Source organism: Phyllobates terribilis, unplaced genomic scaffold, assembly GCF_046119375.1.
Source record: "Phyllobates terribilis strain yellow unplaced genomic scaffold, ASM4611937v1 Scaffold_119__1_contigs__length_5224398, whole genome shotgun sequence".
In the NCBI taxonomy this organism is placed as follows: Eukaryota; Metazoa; Chordata; class Amphibia; order Anura; family Dendrobatidae; genus Phyllobates; species Phyllobates terribilis.
Window position 1 is genome coordinate 4,058,794 of NW_027362879.1, and position 23,625 is coordinate 4,082,418.

Consider the following 23,625-nt stretch of genomic DNA (forward strand, 5'->3'; position numbering starts at 1 on the left):
CACCGCACCAGGGCAGCGTGGAAGAGCGAGCCTAAGTGCCAGAATTGGCGCATCCTATGAATGCGCCATTTCTGGGGCGGCTGACGGCTGGTGTTTCTAGCCTGGGAGGGGGCCAATATTCATGGCTCCCTTCCTGGGCTATTAATATCAGCCCCCAGCTGTCTGCCTAGCCTTTGCTAGCTATTAAATTAGGGGGGACCCCACGTCATTTTTTGGGGGGGGTCCCCCATTTTAATAGCTAGTAAAGGCTATGTATTCAGCTGGGGGCTGATATTAGTAGCCTGGGAAGCTCCGTGGGTATTACCCCCTTCCCAGGCTTCAAACATCTGCCCCAGCCGTCTGCTTAACCTCCGCTAGAGCCTAAAATTAAGGGGAACCCCACGCCAATTTTTTTAATAATAAATCCTTTATTTTAATACTAAATGACAAGTACAGTAACCAACACTATCACTGTACTTCATATATATGTGACTGACATGTTTCTATCTATCTAATCTATGTGTGAAGCTCTATTCTGTCTGTTATAAATTGTCGGGTACCGCTGCTGAATTGCAGGCCGGCTTTTTTAAAGAGACGGTGCATGAAAACACTATTATTTTTTTTGATAAATCCTTTACGCTAAATGACAAGTACAGTAAGCAACACTGTCACTGTACTTCATATATATGTGGCTGACATGTTTATATCTATCTAATCTATGTGTGAAGCTCTATTCTTTCGGTTCTAAATTGTCGGGTACCGGTGTATGCCGCTGCTGAATTGCCGGCTTTTCATGTTTCACTGTTGGCACTGTTCCCATCGATTTGGGCAATCACTGTAATGCCACAACCACCATGGCTGTGGCATTACAGTGAGTGGCAGACAATCCCTGCATGATTGGTGCTCTAAATAGCGCCAGACATGCAGGACACGCTTTTGGTGCACGAACAGTTATCGAACATAACCTCGAACAGCCGAATTTTTTGCAAATCGTTCGGGTTCGTCGAACAACTCGAACACCGCCCAAAACAGCTCGAATTTGAGATTGGCGAACAGTTCTAGTCGAACACCGCTCATCTCTAACTGCTATGTAAGAATATAAGGATCTCCTAATCCCTAAACTATTAGATACTTTTAATGAAGCATTAGAATCGGGTCACACACCAAAATCTACGAATGAGGCAATTGTAGTGGTCCTTTTGAAATCAGGGAAAGACCCGCTGTCATATCGTCCCTTTTTTCGGTAGACACTAAAATTATTGCAAAGGCCTGGAAAATAGATTATTTCACATTATTACAGAGATTATTCATCAGGATCAATCAGGCTTTATGCCAAACTGGTCCACAGCAATAAATTTACGAAGGCTTTTTTTGCATATTCATAAATCAGATGTAATAATAGGACATAAAGCTATTCTTTCTTTCTCTCTCTATGCGGCTAAATCATTCGATAGCGTAGAATGGAAATACCTGTAGAAGGTTCTGAAAAGGTTTGGGGTGGGTTCCAAATTCCTATCATACATACAGGTTTTGTACTCGGGACCTCAGACTAAAATAAGAACTAACGGTCTCTTATCTGCTTCAATCACGTTGGGGAGGGGCACACGGCAGAGATGCCCCTTGTCTCCCCTCCTTCCCGCGATGGCCATTGAACCTCTGGCCTGTATGTTGAGTGCTAGTCCGGATATTGTAGGCTTTAAAAATGGTAACTTAGATGAATGATTTTCACTCTATGCTGACGATTTACTGATATATATACAGTTGAAACCAGAAGTTTACATACACTATATAAAAAGACACATATGCATACTTTTCTCAATATCTGACATTAGTGATGAGCGAGCATGCTTGTTTAACCCTTTAAACAAGCACGCTCGGGTACTCGCAGAGTAGTTTCGGCGTGCTCGGCATTTCAGTTGAAGCAACCGCATCTGCATGTGTCGCAGCTGTAACACAGCTGTGATATATGCAGGGATTTCCTGTTTGTTAGGCAATCCCTTCATGTTTCACAGCTGTATAACAGCAGCGGATGATGGCGTAAGCTGGTAAGATTGTGTCAATATCCACCATGAAACGAGTACTGCATCAACATGGGCTGAAAGGCCACTCTGCCAGGAAGAAGCCTTTACTCCAAAAGAAACATAAAAAAGGAATATTAATATTTGCAAATGCACACTGGAAAACAGACCTTAATTTTTGGAGACATGTCCTGTGGTCTGATGAAACTAAAATTGAACTTTTTGGGCATAATGACCATTGTTGCGTTTGGAAGGAAAAGGAAGAAGCTTGGATGCCTAAGAACACTATCCCAACTGTGAAACACGGGGGTGTCAGCATCATGTTGTGGGGTTGTTTTGCTGCAGGAGGGACTGGTGCACTTCACAAAATAGATGGTAGCATGAGAAAAGAAGATTATGTGGCAATACTGAAGCAACATCTCAAGACATCAGTCAGGGAGTTAAAGCTTGGGCGGAAATGGGTCTTCCAAATGGACAATGACCGAAAGCATACTGCCAAAATGATAACAAAGTGGCTTAAGGATAGCAAAGTCAATGTTTTGGAGTGGCCGTCACAAAGCCCTGATCTCAATCCTATTGAAGATTTATGAGCAAAGCTGAAAAAGCAGGTGCGAGCAAAGGTGACCTATAAACCTAGATCAGTTACAGCAGTTTTGTCAGGAGTAATGGGCCCAAATTCCAACCAACTATTGTGAGAAGCTTGTGGAAGGATATCCCAAACTTTAGACCCAAGTCTTTCAGTTTAAGAGCAATGGCACCAAATCCTAATGAAATGTATGTAAACTTTTGACTTTGCAGTAAGTTATAAAAATTCCTTAAAACATTCTCTCTCTCTCTCATTCTGGCATTTGGCAAATATTATAAATTATGGTAATCATAATTAACCTGAATCGGGAAAGGTTTATTCTGATTTCATCTCAGATATTGAGAAAAACATGCAGATGTGTCTTTTTATATAGTGTATGGAAACTTCTGGTTTCTACTGTAGGTGATATCCAGAAGTCTATTGATCCTATTCTGAACATTATTGGAGAGATTGGTGAATGGTCAGGACTGTCCATTAATTGGGATAAGTCGGTTATTCTACCATGTGATGATATCCCTAATTCCAGCATATTAGAACATACACAAATACAAACTGTTGAGAAATTCTAATACCGAGTATAAGTATAACAAAAAGATCTCCGGATTACATTGCACTGAATCTATATCTTCTTCTGGAAAATTTTAAAAAGAAAATCGATGTGTGGTGGAGATTACCATTATCAGCTGTAGGAAGAGGGAACTTATTAAAAATGACATTGATGCCCCAACTCTTATACATTCTGCATAATGCCCCTATTTGGATCCATAATTCCCATTTTCAGAAAATTCATAGCAAGTTTCATTCTCTTATATGGAAAAAGAAATCGTCTAGGATAAAATGTGAATAAAAGTGACGAGGAATCTGGTGGATTGGCGATTCCTAATGCACTAATATATTATATTGCAACATTTGGGTGAGTAGCAAAGTGCTGCAAACCCAAATAGTATTAAGGGGTTAATTACCTCAGGACACCGTGGAATATTCCTATTCATATAGTGGAACTGAATGACCTCGCACACAAGGAATCACTATACCCTACACTTGCTCTACTCTACAAGGTCTGGGATAGGGGTAAAGATATAATGGAAATAGGAGACTGCAATGAATCTACACCTATATGGTTTAATAATAAATATGCAGAGGTCTATAAATTAGAGGGATTCCGGAGTTGGGTGGATAAAGGAATATATACGATATAAAACATATATACGATATAAAACATATTGTCTGAAGGGAAACTTAAGTGCTTTGATAAATTAAAGGGGGGATTTGGGATGACAAATAAACAATTCTATAAATATCTACAGTTTCGGCATTCATTTAATGCACAATCAAGATGGACGCCCTTTTAGGTAGAAAATAATACTATTGTCTATTATAAAGAGGGTATATAAAATAGATATTGAACCAGACTAAAAAAATGCCTATTTGGTATATTAGAAGATGATATGGAATTTGACCCAATTTCAATAGGGATTTCACATATTTTATTTCAAGCTAGGAAACATATTGCATCCAAATGGATTAACCCCTCACCTCCAGAAATTAGTGAACTAAAAAATAGGATAAATAACATTATCAGATTAGAAAAAGGGGTATATAAACAACGAAACTCAATGAATACATTTGAGAAAATATGGGGTTTATGGTTGGATACACCTGGAATGCCATCAAGGGGGTTATTGTTGGAGAGACAATTTGACGTATAGGGGAGTGGGGGGTATTGGCGAGGTCTAATGTTTCATTATGATGTGCATTGGAATTCCTTAACATGTGGTATGGGTAATATAGCACACCTATATGTGTATAGGATTATAATGTTTATTACAATATTATGGTTATATAAGAGATTTCAAGAATGTGGAATGTTAATTGTAAGATATAGCAACTGCAAGTTATCAGATGGTAATGGACAAGCTGAAAGGATACATAGGAGAGATGCATGTATGTCATCCTATGGTATGTTATTTTATTATTGTGTGTACTGGTTTCTTGTTTTGTCAAAAAAAACTAAGGAAGAAAATCTCAATAAAAATATATTGGATTAAAAAAAAAGATTCGAAAAAAGGCTTCTCCCCTGTGTGGGTTCTCTGGTGCCTAATCAAATGGGATGTCTGGTTAAAACATTTCCCACAATCTGAACATGAAAAAGGCTTCTCCCCTGTGTGGGTTCTCTGGTGCCTAATCAAATGGGATGTCTGGTTAAAACATTTCCCACATTCTGAACATGAAAAGGGCTTCTCCCCTGTGTGGGTTCTCTGGTGCGCAACCAAAACTGATCTTTGGTTAAAACATTTCCCACATTCTGAACAGGAAAAGGGCTTCTCCCCTGTGTGAGTTCTCTTGTGACTATGAAGAATCATTTTACAATTAAAACATTTCCCACATTCTGAACAGGAAAAAGGCTTCTCACCTGTGTGGGTTCTCTGGTGCTTAATCAAACCTGATTTCTGGTTAAAACATTTTCCACATTCTGAACAGGAAAAGGGCTTCTCCCCTGTGTGGGTTCTTTGGTGGCTATCAAGATGGTCTTTCCGGTTAAAACATTTCCCACATTCTGAACAAGAAAAAGGCTTCTCCCCTGTGTGAGTTCTCTTGTGTCTATTAAGAAACTTTTTACGACTAAAACATTTCCCACATTCTGAACATGAAAAAGGCTTCTCCCCTGTGTGGGTTCTCTGGTGATCAACAAAAACTGACTTCTGGTTAAAATATTTTCCACATTTGGAACAAAAAAATCTATTGTCCTCTGTGTGTATTTTTTGATGTTTAAGAATAGACTTTTCGAGGGTAAAACTATTTCCATTTTCTGAACTTGAAAATGATTTCTTTGCTTTAGGAGCAGTTCGTTTTTTAATGCTTATTTTATTTTGATTTTCCTTAGTAGTCGGTAATGAATCAGAAGACAGGACCTGTTTCATAGAAGAAGTAATGGTATTCACTTCAATTGTATCCTGTGGGATCTCAAGATCATCACATTTAAAAATCTCCTGTCCCATTGATCTTCTGGTACAGTCATCTGCCAAGAAAAAAAAAACAATTATTAATTTTGAATAAAATATCCTTGAAATTTATATTTTTGAACATTTCTACTTAAAATGTCTAAACAAACAGATCACTGGGCTACATGCTAATCCAGGGAAATGAAGAAATATATGCTCAAGTTTAAAAATCTATTTTATGAGACACAAATCTAAAAAATAGAGGATTAAAAATATTTTAAATATTCCTCTAGTTTTTAGATTTGTGTCTAATAAAATAGATTTTTAAACTTGAGCATATATCTCTTCATTTTCCTGGACTAGCATGTAGCCCAGGGATGTGTTAGTTTAGATTGATTTAGAAGTGGTATGCAATCTTTATTTATTTTTCTATGGGATTCTTGTGTTAATTGTGCTTAAAATGTCCGTAGAAATGGGAAGTTATTGACCGAATGACAGTTCACAGTCTAATAGAAAACCTCATAGGATTAACCAGTAGAGCGTGGTGTCCAACTGTTCATTCTGCCTCCAAAATATGGAATAAGAAGCCATCAAAAAATGTTATGTAGGCAAAAATGATACAAATAAAAACTTCTACTCATCCCACAAAAAACAAGCCCTCACTCAGGTCCATCATCTGTCAGTGGAAAAACAGAGGTTTCCACATTATTAGTGGCTCAAAGGCTCTTGATAATCAGCATGGCTTCCATAAACCAATCCAGCAATATATGCTTTTCCGAAGTCAAATCTCCCCCTCGCTTCTGAGCCTTGCAGTGCGCCCAAAACACATTTAGCATCTATGTATTTGGCATTACTATAGTGAGAAGAACCAACTTAATTTAAGGTGTGTGTCTCCTGGAGTACAATCTGGGCACTATGTGTTGGATAATAAAATGGCCAATCTGTAATTTTTACTCTCCAACATCCAGGACTAATTTTCGGAAAGTGCCTGTGTAGTCAAAATAGTCACTACTCCTATAGATTAATTCACTGAGAGTTGTAATTTCCAAAATGAAGTCACTTTATGGGGAATTCTACTGCCCTGGTTTTCTGACATTTTGTCATATTAAGGCTTCTGCAAATGGTGGGTCCCATCTCCTCTGGGATCTGCTCCTGTGAATCTGCTTCTGTCACCAGGAGCCGCCTTATTCATCCTGCAGGCAGCGCTGGTAATGGGAGTAATTAAAGTATGGGGCTCTTGGCAATCTAAACTATAGTAAGGGACAATATTTTCTGTCAGATGAGTTTCAAGAAGAAATATTAGACATTCAAAGAGAACTTTTTATAATAGTGCAGAGATGAGGCGTCTTAAATTTAGATCTCGGGCATTTGGAAGAGGCAATGGAGATCTTTTTGAAAGACTACCAGGGAGTTACAGAGTCACATAAGTGAGGCAGGACAATCCCACCACAATCAAACTATCATACAGAATGAACCTGTAAAAAAAGAAAGAATATAAAAACATGCAACATCCCCAACAACAACGTATGTATGAAGGGAGAAATCCAACACTAAACTGGAGTGGCACTTATTTATGGTGGAGCATTGGAGCTACTATGAGTCCTGACCAGAAGAGTAGAGAAAGTATTAGCGCTCCCATTTCAGGAGAGATTGTGCAGTAATCTGAATTCCTTAGGATGAAAACATAATGGAATTTATGACGTGGAGTGAATCCATGAAACCAGGGCTGGAGCCAACACATCTCCTGCAGGCGTGAATAAATGTATATGACAGCCATCAGCCACGCACAGCTTAGAGATATATCATGGCACAGGTGTAATGTTTTATGTAGTTTATCACAATCCTGTTTGAAGTTAGTTGGTTTTAAAAGAAATTGAAAAGTCAGGATAAAGGGAAACTCTGTTGTTATTGTACAGAAATTCACACTTGTCCCTCTCTGCACATTTAATGTTGTCGATCATAAAGGTGAAGTTTGGCCAGAAAGACTGGACCTGGTCTTGTAGGGACCATATGAGCACATTCAGCAGCACAGAAGGGAGAGAAGGTAGATTCATCCATTAAGATATCAGGGTTCTAGGAAGCCAACAGCATCATTACCCTCCGCTTTCTCTTACAGGACCATCATAATATTTTTCTTCAAGTGATTTTCTAACTTGTCAGCACATTCTACATACGCTGTCATTTGGCTTTGTAGTTTACAGATCTGGGCAAGTAATGGTCAGCATCATCTAATCTCAGGGGGTAGGTGGATCCTCCAGGTTGTAAATTCTATAGAAAAGGGCTTTCATAATTTCCCAAAGTAATCTGAACATTTTCAGACGGAGGAGAATGTTGTGGTCTAGAGGCAAAATGGTGCTCACAAAATTGTGATACAACCGGACTACACCACTGATAAAGCAGCCACAGCCGGTGACTGAGAAGAATCTGTGACTTCTGTGCATTTAGTGGTTACTACTCACCTGGGTAGTCATATGTAGGAATCTCCTCTTTACACCGCTCATCACCCCTCACATATGTCTCTGTAATATTACTATGGGTCAGATCTTCACCCTGAAACAAATATTATAAAAGTCAAAGACAGATGGAGAAGTCACATCTATGATCAGCTCTAATCCTGTCATCTCCACCGTTCTCATTACACAAATAATAATGGTGGATAAAACAAGACTGAATACAAGACCTTCACAGCAGTCTACATATCATAGGGGAGATCTCATGACACCTTCTCTTCATCTACCTGATGATCCTGAGGAACATTGGGATCTTCTTGTTTACAGTCCTGCGGAAGAAGAGGACGGAGACATCTCTCTGGTGTTGTCTTCTTACTGGATAGATCTGGAGGAAACACATACAGGGTGTGAATTCATTCTTTACATATAGACAATTATAGGCCTTGTGTATTTAGTCCTGTCTATTACCTGGTGATGTGAGGGGCTGGGGAACCTCCATCATGAAGTCCCTGTACAGATCTTTGTGTCCTTCTAAATACTCCCACTCCTCCATGGAAAAATAGACAGCGACATCCTGACACCTTATAGGAACCTGACACATACAATGATACCATCATCCCCTCGATCCCTCCATAGCGTTACTGTATAATGTCCCAGCATTCCCAGCAGTGTCACCTCTCCAGTCAGCAGCTCAATCATCTTGTAGGCGAGTTCTAGGATCTTCTGGTCATTGATGTCCTCATGTATCAGGGGGTGAGGTGGAGGCCCCGTGATTAATCTCTGGTTATGGAGAGACACATTAATAAATCTCCCTCCAGACATTTCCAGAGTCCTCACCTCTCCAGTTCTGTTCATCTGTTATTCCCATAGATAAGAATGATGTAATGTGACGTCATCAGAATCTCTCACCTCTCCAGTAAGCCGGAAGAGGATCTCTAGGGTGAAGTGGAATATCCTCTCTGCCATCTTGTCTCTATCCATATCCATCTTTGATGAGTAAATCAGGAAAATGTTCATATATAGATCTTCACTGAGAGGATCCGATATTGTAGAGACCTGAATGAGAAGAAGATAAGTTGATGGAACATCATATAAATCCTGTGTAATAATACATCTATTGGAGATAATGAGAGGAAACATATAAGGAGATTTATTATTTCACATCATTTAGTTTTTTACTTTACATCTAGTAATAAAACCTTTATATTTTAGGCCACAGACAACAAGCAGTTTCTTCCTCGGAGTCGGCAGCTGAAGGCTAAGTGCCCACGTTGCGGAACTGAAGCATATTTTTTACGCTTCTCCCTGGCGGGAAAACCACATGCGGATTTTACATGCGGTTTTCCCGCCAGGTAGAAGCGTTTGTGAGGCGTCTTTGCAGTGTCTTTGCATGCATTTCCGCATGCGGGTTATCAAGCACTTCTCCAAGTGATTTAAGCATCACTTGGAAAAGTGCTTGACAACTTCTTCACACTATATAAATCCATGCAACCGGCATGGATTTATATAGTGTGACCAAGTAATAGTTAAAAAAAAAAGAATCAGAATGGTAAAAAATAAAAAAATAAAGTTTATACTCACTTTCCGATGCATTCTCTGTCCTGTCCGGAGTCTTGAGCGGCTCATGCTGTTGTGTGCAGGACCTGCGGTGACGTCATTGAGTCATGTGATGGGTCACATGACTTAATGACGTGGCAGGTCCTTCACACAACAGCGCGACGGCGGGAAAACACCGGGAAGACATCAGAAGATAAGTATAAACTTTATTTTTTCTTTTTTTTTACAGGTTCTTTGGTACCCAGGTCTGGATGAGAGTCTCCTCTCATCCAGACTTGGGTACCATCCGCACATTGATTCCGCTGCGCTTCCGCAAAATTAACGAACATGCTGCGGAATTTTGACCGCAGCATATACGCTGCGGAAAAATCCGCAGCATGGGCATTGACATTGCGGAATGCCATTGGGGACCATGGGGTGCGGATATACATGCGTTTTACAAGCGGTTACGCTGCGGAAATTCCGCAGCATATACGCCTGTAATACGCAACGTGAGCACGCAGCCGAATACGTTTCTCATAGACTCATCTTCCATAAAGCTAATTCTCGTCGCATTTTCTGACACTGGAATGGAGAATAACCTCGGCATTCAATGGTTCAATTTTTTTAATGCAGTCCAAAAACAAAAGTTAGCGTTTAGGTCGATCTGACCTTCATCAGTAACTGTTGGAAATAGCACAAAGAACAAAACAATAAATAGAAGAATAATAATAAAATTAAAAAAGCATATACAAATGGATCATTGCGCAATAACATGATAATATCTCTTGTTTAACCTGAACAATAAACATGCTGTCAAACAGTGCATAATATTTCATCAAACCCCATTAATACGGATACAACATCATAGTATAGAGCAAGTATATATAAAAATTGAAGCGAGCTGACACCTACTAGACTGCTGGATGGTATTCAAAGGTAGGAATTCAAAAGTGTGGAGATATGGTGACACTGGTTGCTTGGGTCTGCAGAAAAGAGCAGAGAGTGGCAGACTCACAGTTATCAGCTGAGAGGGACTGTGGAGGCAGAGATAGACAGAATAGAGCTGGACGTAGCATACCTGTGACCCCTAGTTCCTGGTTATAAGGTGGTACTGCACGTAGTGGCTTAGAGGAACGCGGTGTCCACCGCTAGTTCCTGGTACTGTGCGCGTTTTCAGGGGTAGGATGGTTTCTAAAGGTGGGGGGCGGGAATAGTGAGGGCGGCTGACCATCGCGGCCAATCCTGCAGTGCTGTGTAGTGTGAACTCCGGAAGTGCACGTGTGACGTCACCGGAAGTGACACGCTGCTCCCAGGAAGCTGTGCGTTCCACAGGCCGGTGTAAATGCGTTCCAGTGAGCTGGAAGTTTGAGTGCCAGGGAGAGAGAACGTGCGTTACACCAATATAGAGCCCCCAATGGGCATGAGCCAGAGCCTTTGTTGGAGTTGAGAAGGATCCAGGAGAGGGGACAAGAGTGTCCAGAGAGGAATAATCTGCAATAAAGAAGACAATATATGAGTAGGATATGGAGATCAAAACATGTATATTATTGACCTATTCAAATTGAAGACCACATTTAAAAACGTAAAATACATTTCAACATGGGGTCACATAAGATCCCTGGGTGACAAGTTTCTCTATACCAATTGTTCATGGAGAACCAAACTCCAAACATAAAAAAACCTTATATAAAAAGCCAGTAGGTCACAGTCCCTATTAAGGTCTTTCGGCTCTAAGGACTGTAATTCATGAATCCAGAAGGCTTCTCTACGTTTGAGAAGGCTCACTTGGTCGCCCCCTCCGACGTGGTGTCAAAACTTGTTCCAATACCTGGTATTTGAATTGAGAAATACTATGTCCTGCCGTGATAAAGTGTTGGGGAATGGGTAACATTAGGTTTTTGCACAGAATTGTGGACTTGTGCGTTGACTCCATTTTGGGATTCTGGAAGAACCGTTGTTTAGGACCTTGGTGCGCTGTGCCCAAATCGGCACATACCAGAGAGTCTCTAATATTGGTTGCTCTCTTAAAACACGGTAGGAAGGGGGTTGTTGGAACGCAGGGATCGTGGGATAGCTGGTTTGTAAGATGTTCCAGTGTTTCCTAATGGTTTTATGTAAGATGTAGGCGAAGGGGTGGAACGTGTGAACGAAGGGGATTCTGTCCTTAGTGTTTGGACGATCAGTTCTGGAATTCGACGCCTGGGGATGCAAGAAGCTAGGTGGATAGCCTCGTTCAATGAATTTGGTTGTCATTTCTTGTAACCTCTGATTGCGGATAGTGTCACTGGACACTATCTGTTTGACCCTCTGAAATTGTGATGTAGGTATAGATTTCTTCAAAGACCTTGGATGATTGTTAGAAAAGTGTAATAGGCCATTGCGATCGGTGGGCTTGGAATAGAGGTCAGTTGTTAGGTGGCCCTGTGTATCCTTGATCCTTGGAAACTAACACTGCTTGAATCATATGTCATGGTGAAGCTCAAATCTGGCTATGCGGAGTTAAGTGTGGAGAAAAACCTCTAAGGATTCTAAGGGACCCTCTCATATGCAAAAGATGTCATCTATGAAACGTTCCCAGAGAATGGAATGTTCTTGAAAAAGTGGATTAGAGTAGACCACCTGATTCTCGAAAGAGGACATGAAGCAATTTGCATATGGGGGGGCCACATTGGTACCCATCACGGTGCTTTTCACCGAAAAGCCTTAATAGGGACTATGACCTACTGCCCTTTCTATAAGGTTTTTTTATATTTGGAGTTTGGTTCTCATTGGACAATTGGTATAAAGAAACTTGTCACCCAGGGATCTTATGTGACCCTATGTTGAAATGTATTTTACGCTTGGAAATGTGGTCTTCAATTTGAATAGGTCAATAATATACATGTTTTGATCTCCATATCCTACTCATATATTGTCTCCTTTATTGAAGATTATTCCTCTCTGGCACATTCTTGTCCCCTCTCCTGGATCCTTCACCACTCCATCAAAGGCTCTGGCTCATGCCCATGGGGTTTTATGCTCTATACTGGTGGAACGCACGTTCTCTCTCCCTCAAACTTCCGGCTCACTGAAACGCATTTACACTGGCCTGTTGAACGCACAGCTTCCTGGGAGCAGCGAGTCACTTCCGGTGACGTCACACGTGCACTTCCGGAGTTCACACTACACAGCCCTGTGGGATTGGCGGCGATTGGTCAGCCGCCCTCACTATTCCCGCCCCCCGCCTTTAGATACCATCCTGCCCCTAACAACGCACACAGCACCACCAGGAACTAGCGGTGGACACCGCATTCCTCTAAGCCACTACGTGCAGCACCGCTTTACAGTGGGTATGGAAAGTATTCAGACCCCTTTAAATTTTTCACTCTTTGTTTCATTGCAGCCATTTGGTAAATTCTAAAAAGTTCATTTTTTTTCTCATTAATGTACACTTTGCACCCCTTCTTGACTGAAAAAAAACAAATGTAGATTTTTTTTTAAATTTATTAACAAAGAAAAACTGAAATATCACATGGTCATAAGTATTCAGACCCTTTGCACAGACAATCATATTTAAGTCACATGCTGTCCATTTCCTTGTGATCCTCCTTGAGATGGTTCTACTCCTTCATTGGAGTCCAACTGTGTTTAATTGAACTGATAGGACTTGATTTGGAAAGGCACACACCTGTCTATATAAGACCTCACAGATCACAGTGCATGTCAGACCAAATGAGAATCATGAGCTCAAAGGAACTGTCCAAGGAGCTCAGAGACAGAATTGTGGCAAGGCACAGATCCGGCCAAGGTTACAAAAGAATTTCTGCATTACTCAAGGTTTACAGTGGCCTCCATAATCATTAAATGGAAGAAGTTTGGGACCATCAGAAGTCTTCCTAGACCTAGCCGTTCAGCCAAACTGAGCAATCGCTGGAAAAGAGCCTTGGTGAGAGAGGTAAAGAATAACCCCAAAATCACTGTGGCTGAGCTCCAGAGATGCAGTAGGGAGATGGGAGAAATTTCCACAAAGTCAACTATCACTGCAGCTCTCCACCAGTCGGGCCTTTATGGCAGAGTGGCCCAACGGAAGCCTCTCCTCAGTGCAAGACATATGAAAGCCCGCATAGAGTTTGCTCTAAAACACATGAAGTTCTCCCAGACTATGAGAAATAAGATACTCTGGTCTGATGAGATGAAGATAGAACTTTCTGGTGATAATTCTAAGCGGTATGTGTGGAGAAAACTAGGCACAGCTCATCACCTGCCCAATACAATCCCAACAGTGAAACATGGTGGTGGCAGCATCATGCTATGGGGGTGTTTATCAGCTGCAGGGACAGGACGACTGGTTGCAATTGAAAGAAACATGAATGCGGCCAAGTACAGAGATATCCTGGATGAAAACCTCTTCCAGAGTGCTCTGGACCTCAGGCTTGGCCGAAGGTTCACCTTCCAACAAGACAATGACCAGAAGCACACAGCTAAAATAACAAAGGAGTGGCTTCATAACAACTCTATGACCATTCTTGACTGGCCCAGCCAGAGCCCTGACCTAAACCCAATTGAGCATCTCTGGAGAGACCTGAAAATGGCTGTCCACCCATGTTCACCATCCAACCTGACGGAACTGGAGAGGATCTGCAAGGAAGAATTGCAGAGGATCCCCAAATCCAGGTGTCAAAAACTTGTTGCATCAATCCCAAGAAGACTCATGGCTGTACTAGCTCAAAAGGGTGCTTCTACTCAATACTGAGCAAAGGGTCTGAATACTTATGACCATGTGATATTTCAGTTTTTCTTTAATAAATTTGCAAAGCGTTCTACATTTCTGTTTTTTTTCAGTCAAGATGGGGTGCAGAGTGTACTTTAATGAGAAAAAAAAATTAACTTTTTAGAATTTATTAAATGGTTGCAATGAAACAAAGGGTGAGAAAAATTTAAAGGGGTCTGAATACTTTCCGTACTCACTGTATATAGAATGGAGTCTGTCTACAATAATGTACTGCGCTTGTGCTACTTCTCATGAGCTAGAGGTCCGATAATGTCCATCCCCTAGTGTGCATGTCCGGAAGTGACGCGCTTTACACTGAAAAGCCAGATAAACTGATTCCCACCGTGCCAGTAGTACCCGGGACTGCGTATGCCCGTAGTTGTGTTACACGCCGGAGCACATCTAGGATCATTCTGAGACTGCGAATGTCCATAAGTATGAGTTGCACGCTGAAGCATAATGAATTTGGATTGCATTCCAATATAGAAAAGTCCTGTCTCTGAGATTAGCTTCATGGGAGATTATACACAAGTATTGCACATCCTCCCATCATGCAATAGTCATGTAGATCTACTTTGTCACTACAAAAAATATGGGATGATGACCCACAGTATATTCCTAAATGGTCAAATTTGACCCCTATTGCATAATTAGAGATAAACAAGGATCACCACACTTGTTAGTTACTACACTGCATGCAGAATTATTAGGCAAGTTGTATTTTCGAGGATTATTTTTATTACTGATCAACAACTATGTTCTCAATCAACCCAAAAGACTTATAAATATCCAAGCTTAATATTTTTGGAAGTTGGAGTGGGTTTTTTTTAGATTTGGCTATCTTAGGAGGATATTTGTTTGTGCAGTTAACTATTACTGTGCAGAATTATTAGGCAACTTAATAAAAACCAAATATAATCCCATCTCACTTGTTTATTTTCACCAGGGAAACCAATATCAGTGCACAAAATTTAGAAATAAACATTTCTGACATGCAAAAACAAAACCCCCAAAAATTAGTGATCAATATAGCCACCTTTCTTTATGATGACACTCAACAGCCTTCCATCCATAGATTCTGTCAGTTGCTTGATCTGTTTTCAATCAACATTGCGTGCAGCAGCCACCACAGCCTCCCAGACACTGTTCCGAGAGGTGTACTTTTTTCCCTCCCTGTAGATCTCACATTTTATGATGGACCACAGGTTCTCTATGGGGTTCAGATCAGGTGAACAAGGGGGCCATGTCATTATTTTTTCTTCTTTTAGACCTTTACTGGCCAGCCACGCTGTGGAGTAGTTGGATGCATGTGATGGAGCATTGTCCTGCATGAAAATCATGTTTTTCTTGAACGATACCGACTTCCTCCTGTACCACTGCTTGAAGAAGTTGTCTTCCAGAAACTGGCAGTAGGTCTGGGAGTTGAGCTTCACTCCATCCTCAACCTGAAAAGGTCCCACAAGTTCATCTTTGATGATACCAGCCCATACCATTACCCCACCTACACCTTGCTGGGGTCTGAGTCGGAGTGGAGCTCTCTGCCCTTTACTGATCCAGCCTCTGGCCCATGCATTTGGCCCATCAAGAGTCACTCTCATTTCATCAGTTCATAAAACATTTGAAAAATCAGTCTTAAGATATTTCTTGGCCCATTCTTGACGTTTTATCTTATGTTTCTTGTTCAAAGGTGGTCGTTTTTCAGCCTTCCTTACCTTGGCCATGTCCCTTAGTATCGAATACCTTGTGCTTTTCGATACTCCAGTAACGTTGCAGCTCTGAAATATGGCAAAACTGGTGGCGAATGGCATCTTGGCAGCTTCACGCTTGATTTTCCTCAATTCATGGGCAGTTATTTTGCGCCTTTCTTGGCCAACACGCTTCTTGGGACCCTGTTGGCTATTTGCCATGAAACGCTTGATTGTTCGTTGATCACGCTTCAAAAGTTTGGAAATTTCAAGACTGCTGCATCCCTCTGCAAGACATCTCACAATTTTGGACTTTTCAGAGCCTGTCAAATCTCTCTTCTGACCCATTTTGCCAAAAGAAAGGAAGTTGCCTAATAATTAAGCACACCTTATATAGGGTGTTGATGTCATTAGTCAACACCCCTCCTCATTACAGAGATGCACATCACCAGATTTACTTAATTGGTAGTTGTCTCTCAAGCCTATGCAGCTTGGAGTAGGACAACATGTATAAAAAGTATCATGTGATCAAAATACTCATTTGCCTAATAATTCTGCACACAGTGTAAATAGTATATATGGGATATAACTGATAAGAAATAATTCTGATATAGAAGCTCAGATCTCTTCATGAAGTAAAACAATATGTGAACCCTATTTACAGGGAACAATGAATGAACAATGAGAGTAGCAATGAATAGAGTATAAAATCCAAAAATGTAACCCAAAATGGGGTTGTATTCACACAAAACAAGCATAGGAAATTTGCTCATTCAGTCCCTTAGGGTCTAGTGAATCCAATCTGGAAATCCACTCACTTTCCTTTTTGAGGATACATCTATTGTGATCACCTCCTCTCACATTGGGTTTAACCACCTCAATAATACAAAAGGAGATGTCTCCGGCTTCACCTCGATGTACACTGTTCATGTGCCTCGCTAATGGGGTGTCGTGACCATGGCATATATCGCCCAGATGCTACCCCACCTTACTCCTAGATTCCCTCTTGACCTTGCCTACATAATCTAGGGGCAGGTGCATGTGGCCATATATACAAGTCCCGAGGTTTTACAGTTGGAATAATCCCTCTGAACAATGGTTTTACCAGTGGAGGAACAAGATTTATATGTCTCATCCAATTACAGAAAAAACATTCTCCACATCTGAAGAAACCAAAGATTCTTCTATCTAGCCATGTCCCCTTGGTTTTTTATAGACACTATGCACTAAATGGTCCCTAATTGACTGACCAATTCTGAAAGTTATTGTGGGAGTAGATCCCACAGCACCCTCAGGTCCGGGTCGGCCACAAGTACATCCTAGTGTTTTCTGAGGATATTAAAGATACGGTTACTCAGTTCCTATTACCAGTGTTATCCCATCTTTTTCTTGGTCTCTTGGTTAGGTATGGAGGAATGTTTGTCTCTCCTGTTTTTCTGTAAAGGATCGTGCGGAATCCAAAATGTACTGTGGGTACCTTTTTCCATGAATCTGGTGTTCATGTCTATTGTCTGTATATTAAAATCTGTGACATTAGAACAGTTCCTTCTCAACTGTAAAAATTGGCCATTGGGTAATGCCTTTTTCAGTGGGATGGGGTGGTGGCTATCCCATTTCAATAGTTTATTAGTGTTAGTAGGTTTATGGTAGTTGAGTGTCCCTAGGGTCCCATGCCGTTATTTCTAGATTAGTACATCCAAGAAAGGCAACTGGTAATAATTAAACTCAGATGTAAATCTAAGGCCATCGCTATTGATGTAGAGTTCCCTGAAAAATTAAAAAAAAATTGTTCACTCGTCCCCGACCAGATGATAAAAATGTGGTCAATATATCTATACTGTACCCAAATATATGGATGCCACCACTTATGATCATCCCTGAATATTGTGGTTTCCTCCCACCAGCCCAGGAAGAGGTTATCATACGAGGGGACACAGGGGCTCCACATCGCACTACCCCTGAGCTGGTGGAAGTATTTCCTGTCAAAAAGAAAGAAGTTATGAGTAAGGCTATGTGCCCACGATGCAGAAATGAAGCAGAAAATTTCTGCAGCATTTCTGCATCTCCCTGGCAGAAAAAACGCATGCAGATTGTGCATGCGTTTTTCCTGCAGAATACATGCGGATTCACATGCGTTAACGCATGTGTTTCCGCATGCGGACTGACAAGCACTTTCCAGGCGATAGCATCACTGGGAAAGTGCTTGACAACTAGGTCACACTGTATAAATCCATGCAAAAGGCATGGATTTATACAGTGTGACTGTAAAAATAAAAAAAATAAAGCTATACTCACCCCCGATGCCCCGGCGTGTGCTGTCGCGCTCGTCCTGGCTTCTTCCAGGTTGCCGGCACATCGCGAGACAGTCTGCGGTCACATGACCGTGACGTCATCTCAGGTCCTGGAAGGAGAAGCGCTGCCGGCAAGCAGAGAGAAGCCGCCGGACAGGTGAATATAAACTTTATTTTTTATTTTATTCTTTTTTTACAGGTACAATGGTACCCAGGTCTGGATGAGAGTCTTCTATCCTCCAGACCTGGGTACCATCCGCACATAGAGACGCATAGAATTCGCTTGTAGAAATGTACAGACACGGATTCTATGCGTCTCAATGCAAGTCAATGGCGGCGCTTCCGCAAAATTAATGAACATGCTGCGGATTTATTTGCGCTGCAGAAACGCTGCGGAAAAATCAGCAGCATGTGCATTGACATTGCGGAATGCCACTGGGGACCATGGGGTGCGGATTACCATGCGTTTTTGATGCGTTTCCGCTGCGGAAATTCCGCAGCATAAACGCATGAAAAACGCATCGTGTGCACGCAGCCTAAGAGTGAATTTTAGAAGATCTTCCATGAAGACATTAGGTCTGCTACACTCTATTGATCTTGATTTCAAGAAACGTCTTACTCCTCTAATACCATCCTCATGCAGTATATTACTGTACAAAGCCTCAATATCTAGTAAGGCCTGCTCCCCTACATGTATGTATACATGCTCGAGGGTATACATGGAGGGGAGCAGGCAGAGGGAAAACCATTTTCCAGAGGAATCATTCCAAGTGCAGGACCTCAGGCGGTACTGAGGGAACATTACACTGTGTGGGGGCATCATGCATAAAGAATAAGGGACATAATGGGGCATTACACTGTGTGGGGGCATCATACATACTGCATAAGGGGTATAATAGGGGCATTACACTGTGTGGGGGCATCATACATACTGCATAAGGGACATAATGGGGGCATTACACTGTGTGGGGGCATCATACATACTGCATAAGGGGTATAATAGGGGCATTACACTGTGTGGGGGCATCATACATACTGCATAGGGAGCATAATGGGGGCATTACACTGTGTGGGGGCATCATACCTACTGCATAAGGGGCATAATGGGGGCATTACACTGTGTAAGGGCATCATGCATACTGCATAAGGGGCATAATGGGGGTATTACACTGTGTGGGGGCATCATACATACTGCATAAGGGGTGTAATAGGGGCATTACACTGTGTTTGGGCATCATATATCCTGCATAAGGGGCATAATAGGGGCATTACACTGTGTGGGGGGCATCATACATCCTGCATAAGGGGCATAATGGGGACATTACACTGTGTGGGGCATCATACATCCTGCATAAGGGGCATAATGGGGGCATTACACTGTGTGGGGGCATCACACATCCTGCATAAGGGGCATTACACTGTGGGGGCATCATGCATACTGCATAAGGGACATAATGGGGGCATTACACTGTGTGGGGGCATCATACATACTGCATAAGGGACATAATGGGGGCATTACACTGTGTGGGGGCATCATACATCCTGCATAAGGGGCATAATGGGGGCATTACACTGTGTGGGGGCATCATACATACTGCATAAGGGACATAATGGGGGCATTACACTGTGTGGGGGCATCATACATCCTGCATAAGGGGCATTACACTGTGTGGGGCATCATACATCCTGCATAAGGGGCATTACACTATGGGGGCATCATACATCCTGCATAAGGGGCATAATGGGGGCATTACACTGTGGGGGGCAACATACATCCAGCATAAGGGGCATAATAGGGGCATTACACTGTGGGGGCATCATACATCCTGCATAAGGGGCATAATGGGGGCATTACACTGTGGGGGGCATCATATATCCTGCATAAGGGGCATAATGGGGGCATTACACTGTGGGGGCATCATACATCTTGCATAAGGGGCATAATGGGGGCATTACACTGTGTGGGGCAGCATACATCCTGCATAAGGGGCATTACACTGTGGGGGCATCATACATACTGCATAAGGGGCATAATGGGGGCATTACACTGTGTGGGGCATCATACATACTGCATAAGGGGCATAATGGGGGCATTACACTGTGTGGGGCATCATACATCCTGTATAAGGGGCATAATGGGGGCATTACACTGTGGGGGCATCATACATCCTGTATAAGGGGCATAATGGGGGCATTACACTGTGGGGGGCATCATACATACTGCATAAGGGGCATAATGGGGGCATTACACTGTGGGGGCATCATACATCCTGTATAAGGGGCATAATGGGGGCATTACACTGTGGGGGCATCATACATCCTGTATAAGGGGCATAATGGGGGCATTACACTGTGTGGGGGGCATCATACATCCGGCATAAGGGGCATAATGGGGGCATTACACTGTGTGGGGGCATCATACATCCTGTATAAGGGGCATAATGGGGGCATTACACTGTGTGGGGGCATCATACATCCTGTATAAGGGGCATAATGGGGGCATTACACTGTGTGGGGGCATCATACATACTGTATAAGGGGCATAATGCGGGCATTACACTGTGGGGGGGGCATCATACATCCTGCATAAGGGGCATAATGGGGGCATTACACTGTGTGGGGGCATCATACATCCTGTATAAGGGGCATAATGGGGGCATTACACTGTGTGGGGGCATCATACATCCTGTATAAGGGGCATAATGGGGGCATTACACTGTGTGGGGGCATCACACATACTGTATAAGGGGCATAATGGGGGCATTACACTGTGGGGGGCATCATACATCCTGCATAAGGGGCATAATGGGGGCATTACACTGTGGGGCCAGTAAAGGGGTCCTGTACTATGAGAACAATACGTTTCCTCCCTTCCTGTCTCCATAGTTGGGTCGTATGTATCTATTACAGGAAACAGAACAAAAACCTTATCATTCTAAGGCTGTGTGCCCACGTAGCGTTTTACAAGCGTTTTTGATGCGGAATTTCCGCAGCGGAAACGCTTGTAAAATGCTTGGTAACCCGCACCCCATGATCCCCAATGGGTTTCCGCAACTTCTATGCACATGCTGCGGATTTTTCCGCAGCGTTTATGCCGCGTTCAAAAATCCACAGCATGTCATTTAATTTTGCGTTTCCGCAAGCGGAATTGCCTTTGTCCAATGCATAAAAAACGCAAGGCAATTCCGCATGTGGAAAACGCGTGATAAACGCGCGAAAAAAGCGCGATAAACGCGTGCGGAATTCCGCATGCGTTTTTCCGGGAGAGGACTTGCATTTATGCAGCAGAAATTTTCTGCTTCATAAATGCAACGTGGGCACATAGCCTTATAAAGGGGCAACACAAGACCCCAAAAGAGTCTCCGTGCTGAAGGGGTTAATGCCCCCTGCGCCCAGTAATGGGGTCTCCACATACCTCCACCTGCAGAGCCGCCACCACATATATGGCTGCTCTGTGCGCACAGGAGCTGTGATGAGGTCACAGGAGGGGAGGAGTCAGGGGTCACATGATCAGGGGCCTCAGTGGATGCAGGACTCTGCTGTGCTGGTTGTCATGGTGCTGAATGAGCTGAAGTTTATGTGTGGGGTCAGGAGGGGTTTACAGTGTGGATGTAGCAGAGCCGCGTGTGTACGAGGTGTACGGAGCAGAGCCGCGTGTGTACGAGGCGTACGGAGCAGAGCCGCGTGTGTACGAGGTGTACGGAGCAGAGCCGCGTGTGTACGAGGTGTACGGAGCGGAGCCGCGTGTGTACGAGGTGTACGGAGCAGAGCCGCGTGTGTACGAGGTGTACGGAGCAGAGCCGCGTGTGTACGAGGTGTACGGAGCGGATCCGCGCGGGTACGAAGTGTACGGAGCAGAGCCGCGTGTGTACGAGGTGTACGGAGCAGAGCCGCGTGTGTACGAGGTGTACGGAGCAGAGCCGCGTGTGTACGAGGTGTACCGAGCAGAGCCGTGTGTACGAGGTGTACGGAGCGGAGCCGCGTGTGTACGAGGTGTACCGAGCAGAGCCGCGTGTGTACGAGGTGTACGGAGCGGAGCCGCGTGTGTACGAGGTGTACGGAGCAGAGCCGCGTGTGTACGAGGTGTACGGAGCAGAGCCGCGTGTGTACGAGGTGTACGGAGCGGAGCCGCGTGTGTACGAGGTGTACGGAGCGGAGCCGCGTGTGTACGAGGTGTACGGAGCGGAGCCGCGTATGTACGAGGTGTACGGAGCGGAGCCGCGTGTGTACGAGGTGTACGGAGCGGAGCCGCGTGTGTACGAGGTGTACGGAGCAGAGCCGCGTGTGTACGAGGTGTACGGAGCAGAGCCGCGCGTGTACGAGGTGTACGGAGCGGAGCCGCGCGTGTACGAGGTGTACGGAGCAGAGCCGCGCGTGTACGAGGTGTGCGGAGCGGAGCCGCGCGTGTACGAGGTGTACGGAGCGGATCCGCGCGTGTACGAGGTGTGCGGAGCGGAGCCGCGCGTGTACGAGGTGTACGGAGCGGAGCCGCGCGTGTACGAGGTGTACGGAGCGGAGCCGCGCGTGTACGAGGTGTACGGAGCGGAGCCGCGCGTGTACGAGGTGTACGGAGCGGAGCCGCGCGTGTACGAGGTGTACGGAGCGGAGCCGCGCGTGTACGAGGTGTACGGAGCGGAGCCGCGCGTGTACGAGGTGTACGGAGCGGAGCCGCGCGTGTACGAGGTGTACGGAGCGGAGCCGCGCGTGTACGAGGTGTACGGAGCGGAGCCGCGTGTGTACGGAGCAGAGCCGCGTGTGTACGAGGTGTACGGAGCAGAGCCGCGTGTGTACGAGGTGTACGGAGCGGAGCCGCGTGTGTACGAGGTGTACGGAGCGGAGCCGCGTGTGTACGAGGTGTACGGAGCAAAGCCGCGTGTGTACGAGGCGTACGGAGCAGAGCCGCGCGTGTACGGAGCAGAGCCGCGTGTGTACGAGGCGTACGGAGCAGAGCCGCGTGTGTACGGAGCAGAGCCGCGTGTGTACGAGGTGTACGGAGCGGAGCAGGGTGTGCACGAGGTGTACGGAGCGGAGCCGCGTGTGTACGAGGTGTACGGAGCGGAGCCGCGTGTGTACGGAGCAGAGCCGCGTGTGTACGAGGTGTACGGAGCAGAGCCGCGTGTGTACGAGGTGTACGGAGCGGAGCCGCGTGTGTACGAGGTGTACGGAGCGGAGCCGCGTGTGTACGAGGTGTACGGAGCAAAGCCGCGTGTGTACGAGGTGTACGGAGCAGAGCCGCGTGTGCAGGGCCGGCTCCAGGTTTTTCTGGGCCCCGGGCGAAAGAGTCTCAGTGGGCCCCTTTAACACATACCATGATTCATGATGCAGAGATACGGCGGAGAAATATATATATATATAGTACAATGCAAAGATTTCACTTCTTACATT

General features: G+C 44.0%; 1 protein-coding gene across 1 annotated transcript; it reads right to left on the reverse strand.

Annotated features, from left to right (window-relative positions):
- Positions 1 to 1,149: 1,149 nt before the first annotated feature.
- Positions 1,150 to 8,576, reverse strand: LOC141201574 (uncharacterized). The gene is made up of 5 exons (XM_073663564.1): positions 8,444 to 8,576; positions 8,263 to 8,360; positions 7,985 to 8,075; positions 4,854 to 5,602; positions 1,150 to 1,248 (listed from the first exon to the last, which is right to left on the reverse strand). The coding sequence occupies exons 1-5, from the start codon at positions 8,574 to 8,576 to the stop codon at positions 1,150 to 1,152; spliced, it is 1,170 nt and encodes a 389-aa protein (XP_073519665.1).
- Positions 8,577 to 23,625: the final 15,049 nt, after the last annotated feature.

Bases quoted from the DNA above. Each gene is read 5' to 3' on its own strand.
- LOC141201574 (XM_073663564.1), bottom strand. From the start codon at position 8,576: ATGTGTCAGGTTCCTATAAGGTGTCAGGATGTCGCTGTCTATTTTTCC. The intron at 5,603-7,984 runs GTGAGTAGTAAC...TTTTCTTGGCAG, and splicing joins TCCTACATATGACTACCCAG to ATGACTGTACCAGAAGATCA. The intron at 1,249-4,853 runs GTTGCGCACCAG...TCTATTTTCCAG, and splicing joins TTAACCAAAGATCAGTTTTG to GCCTTTGCAATAATTTTAGT.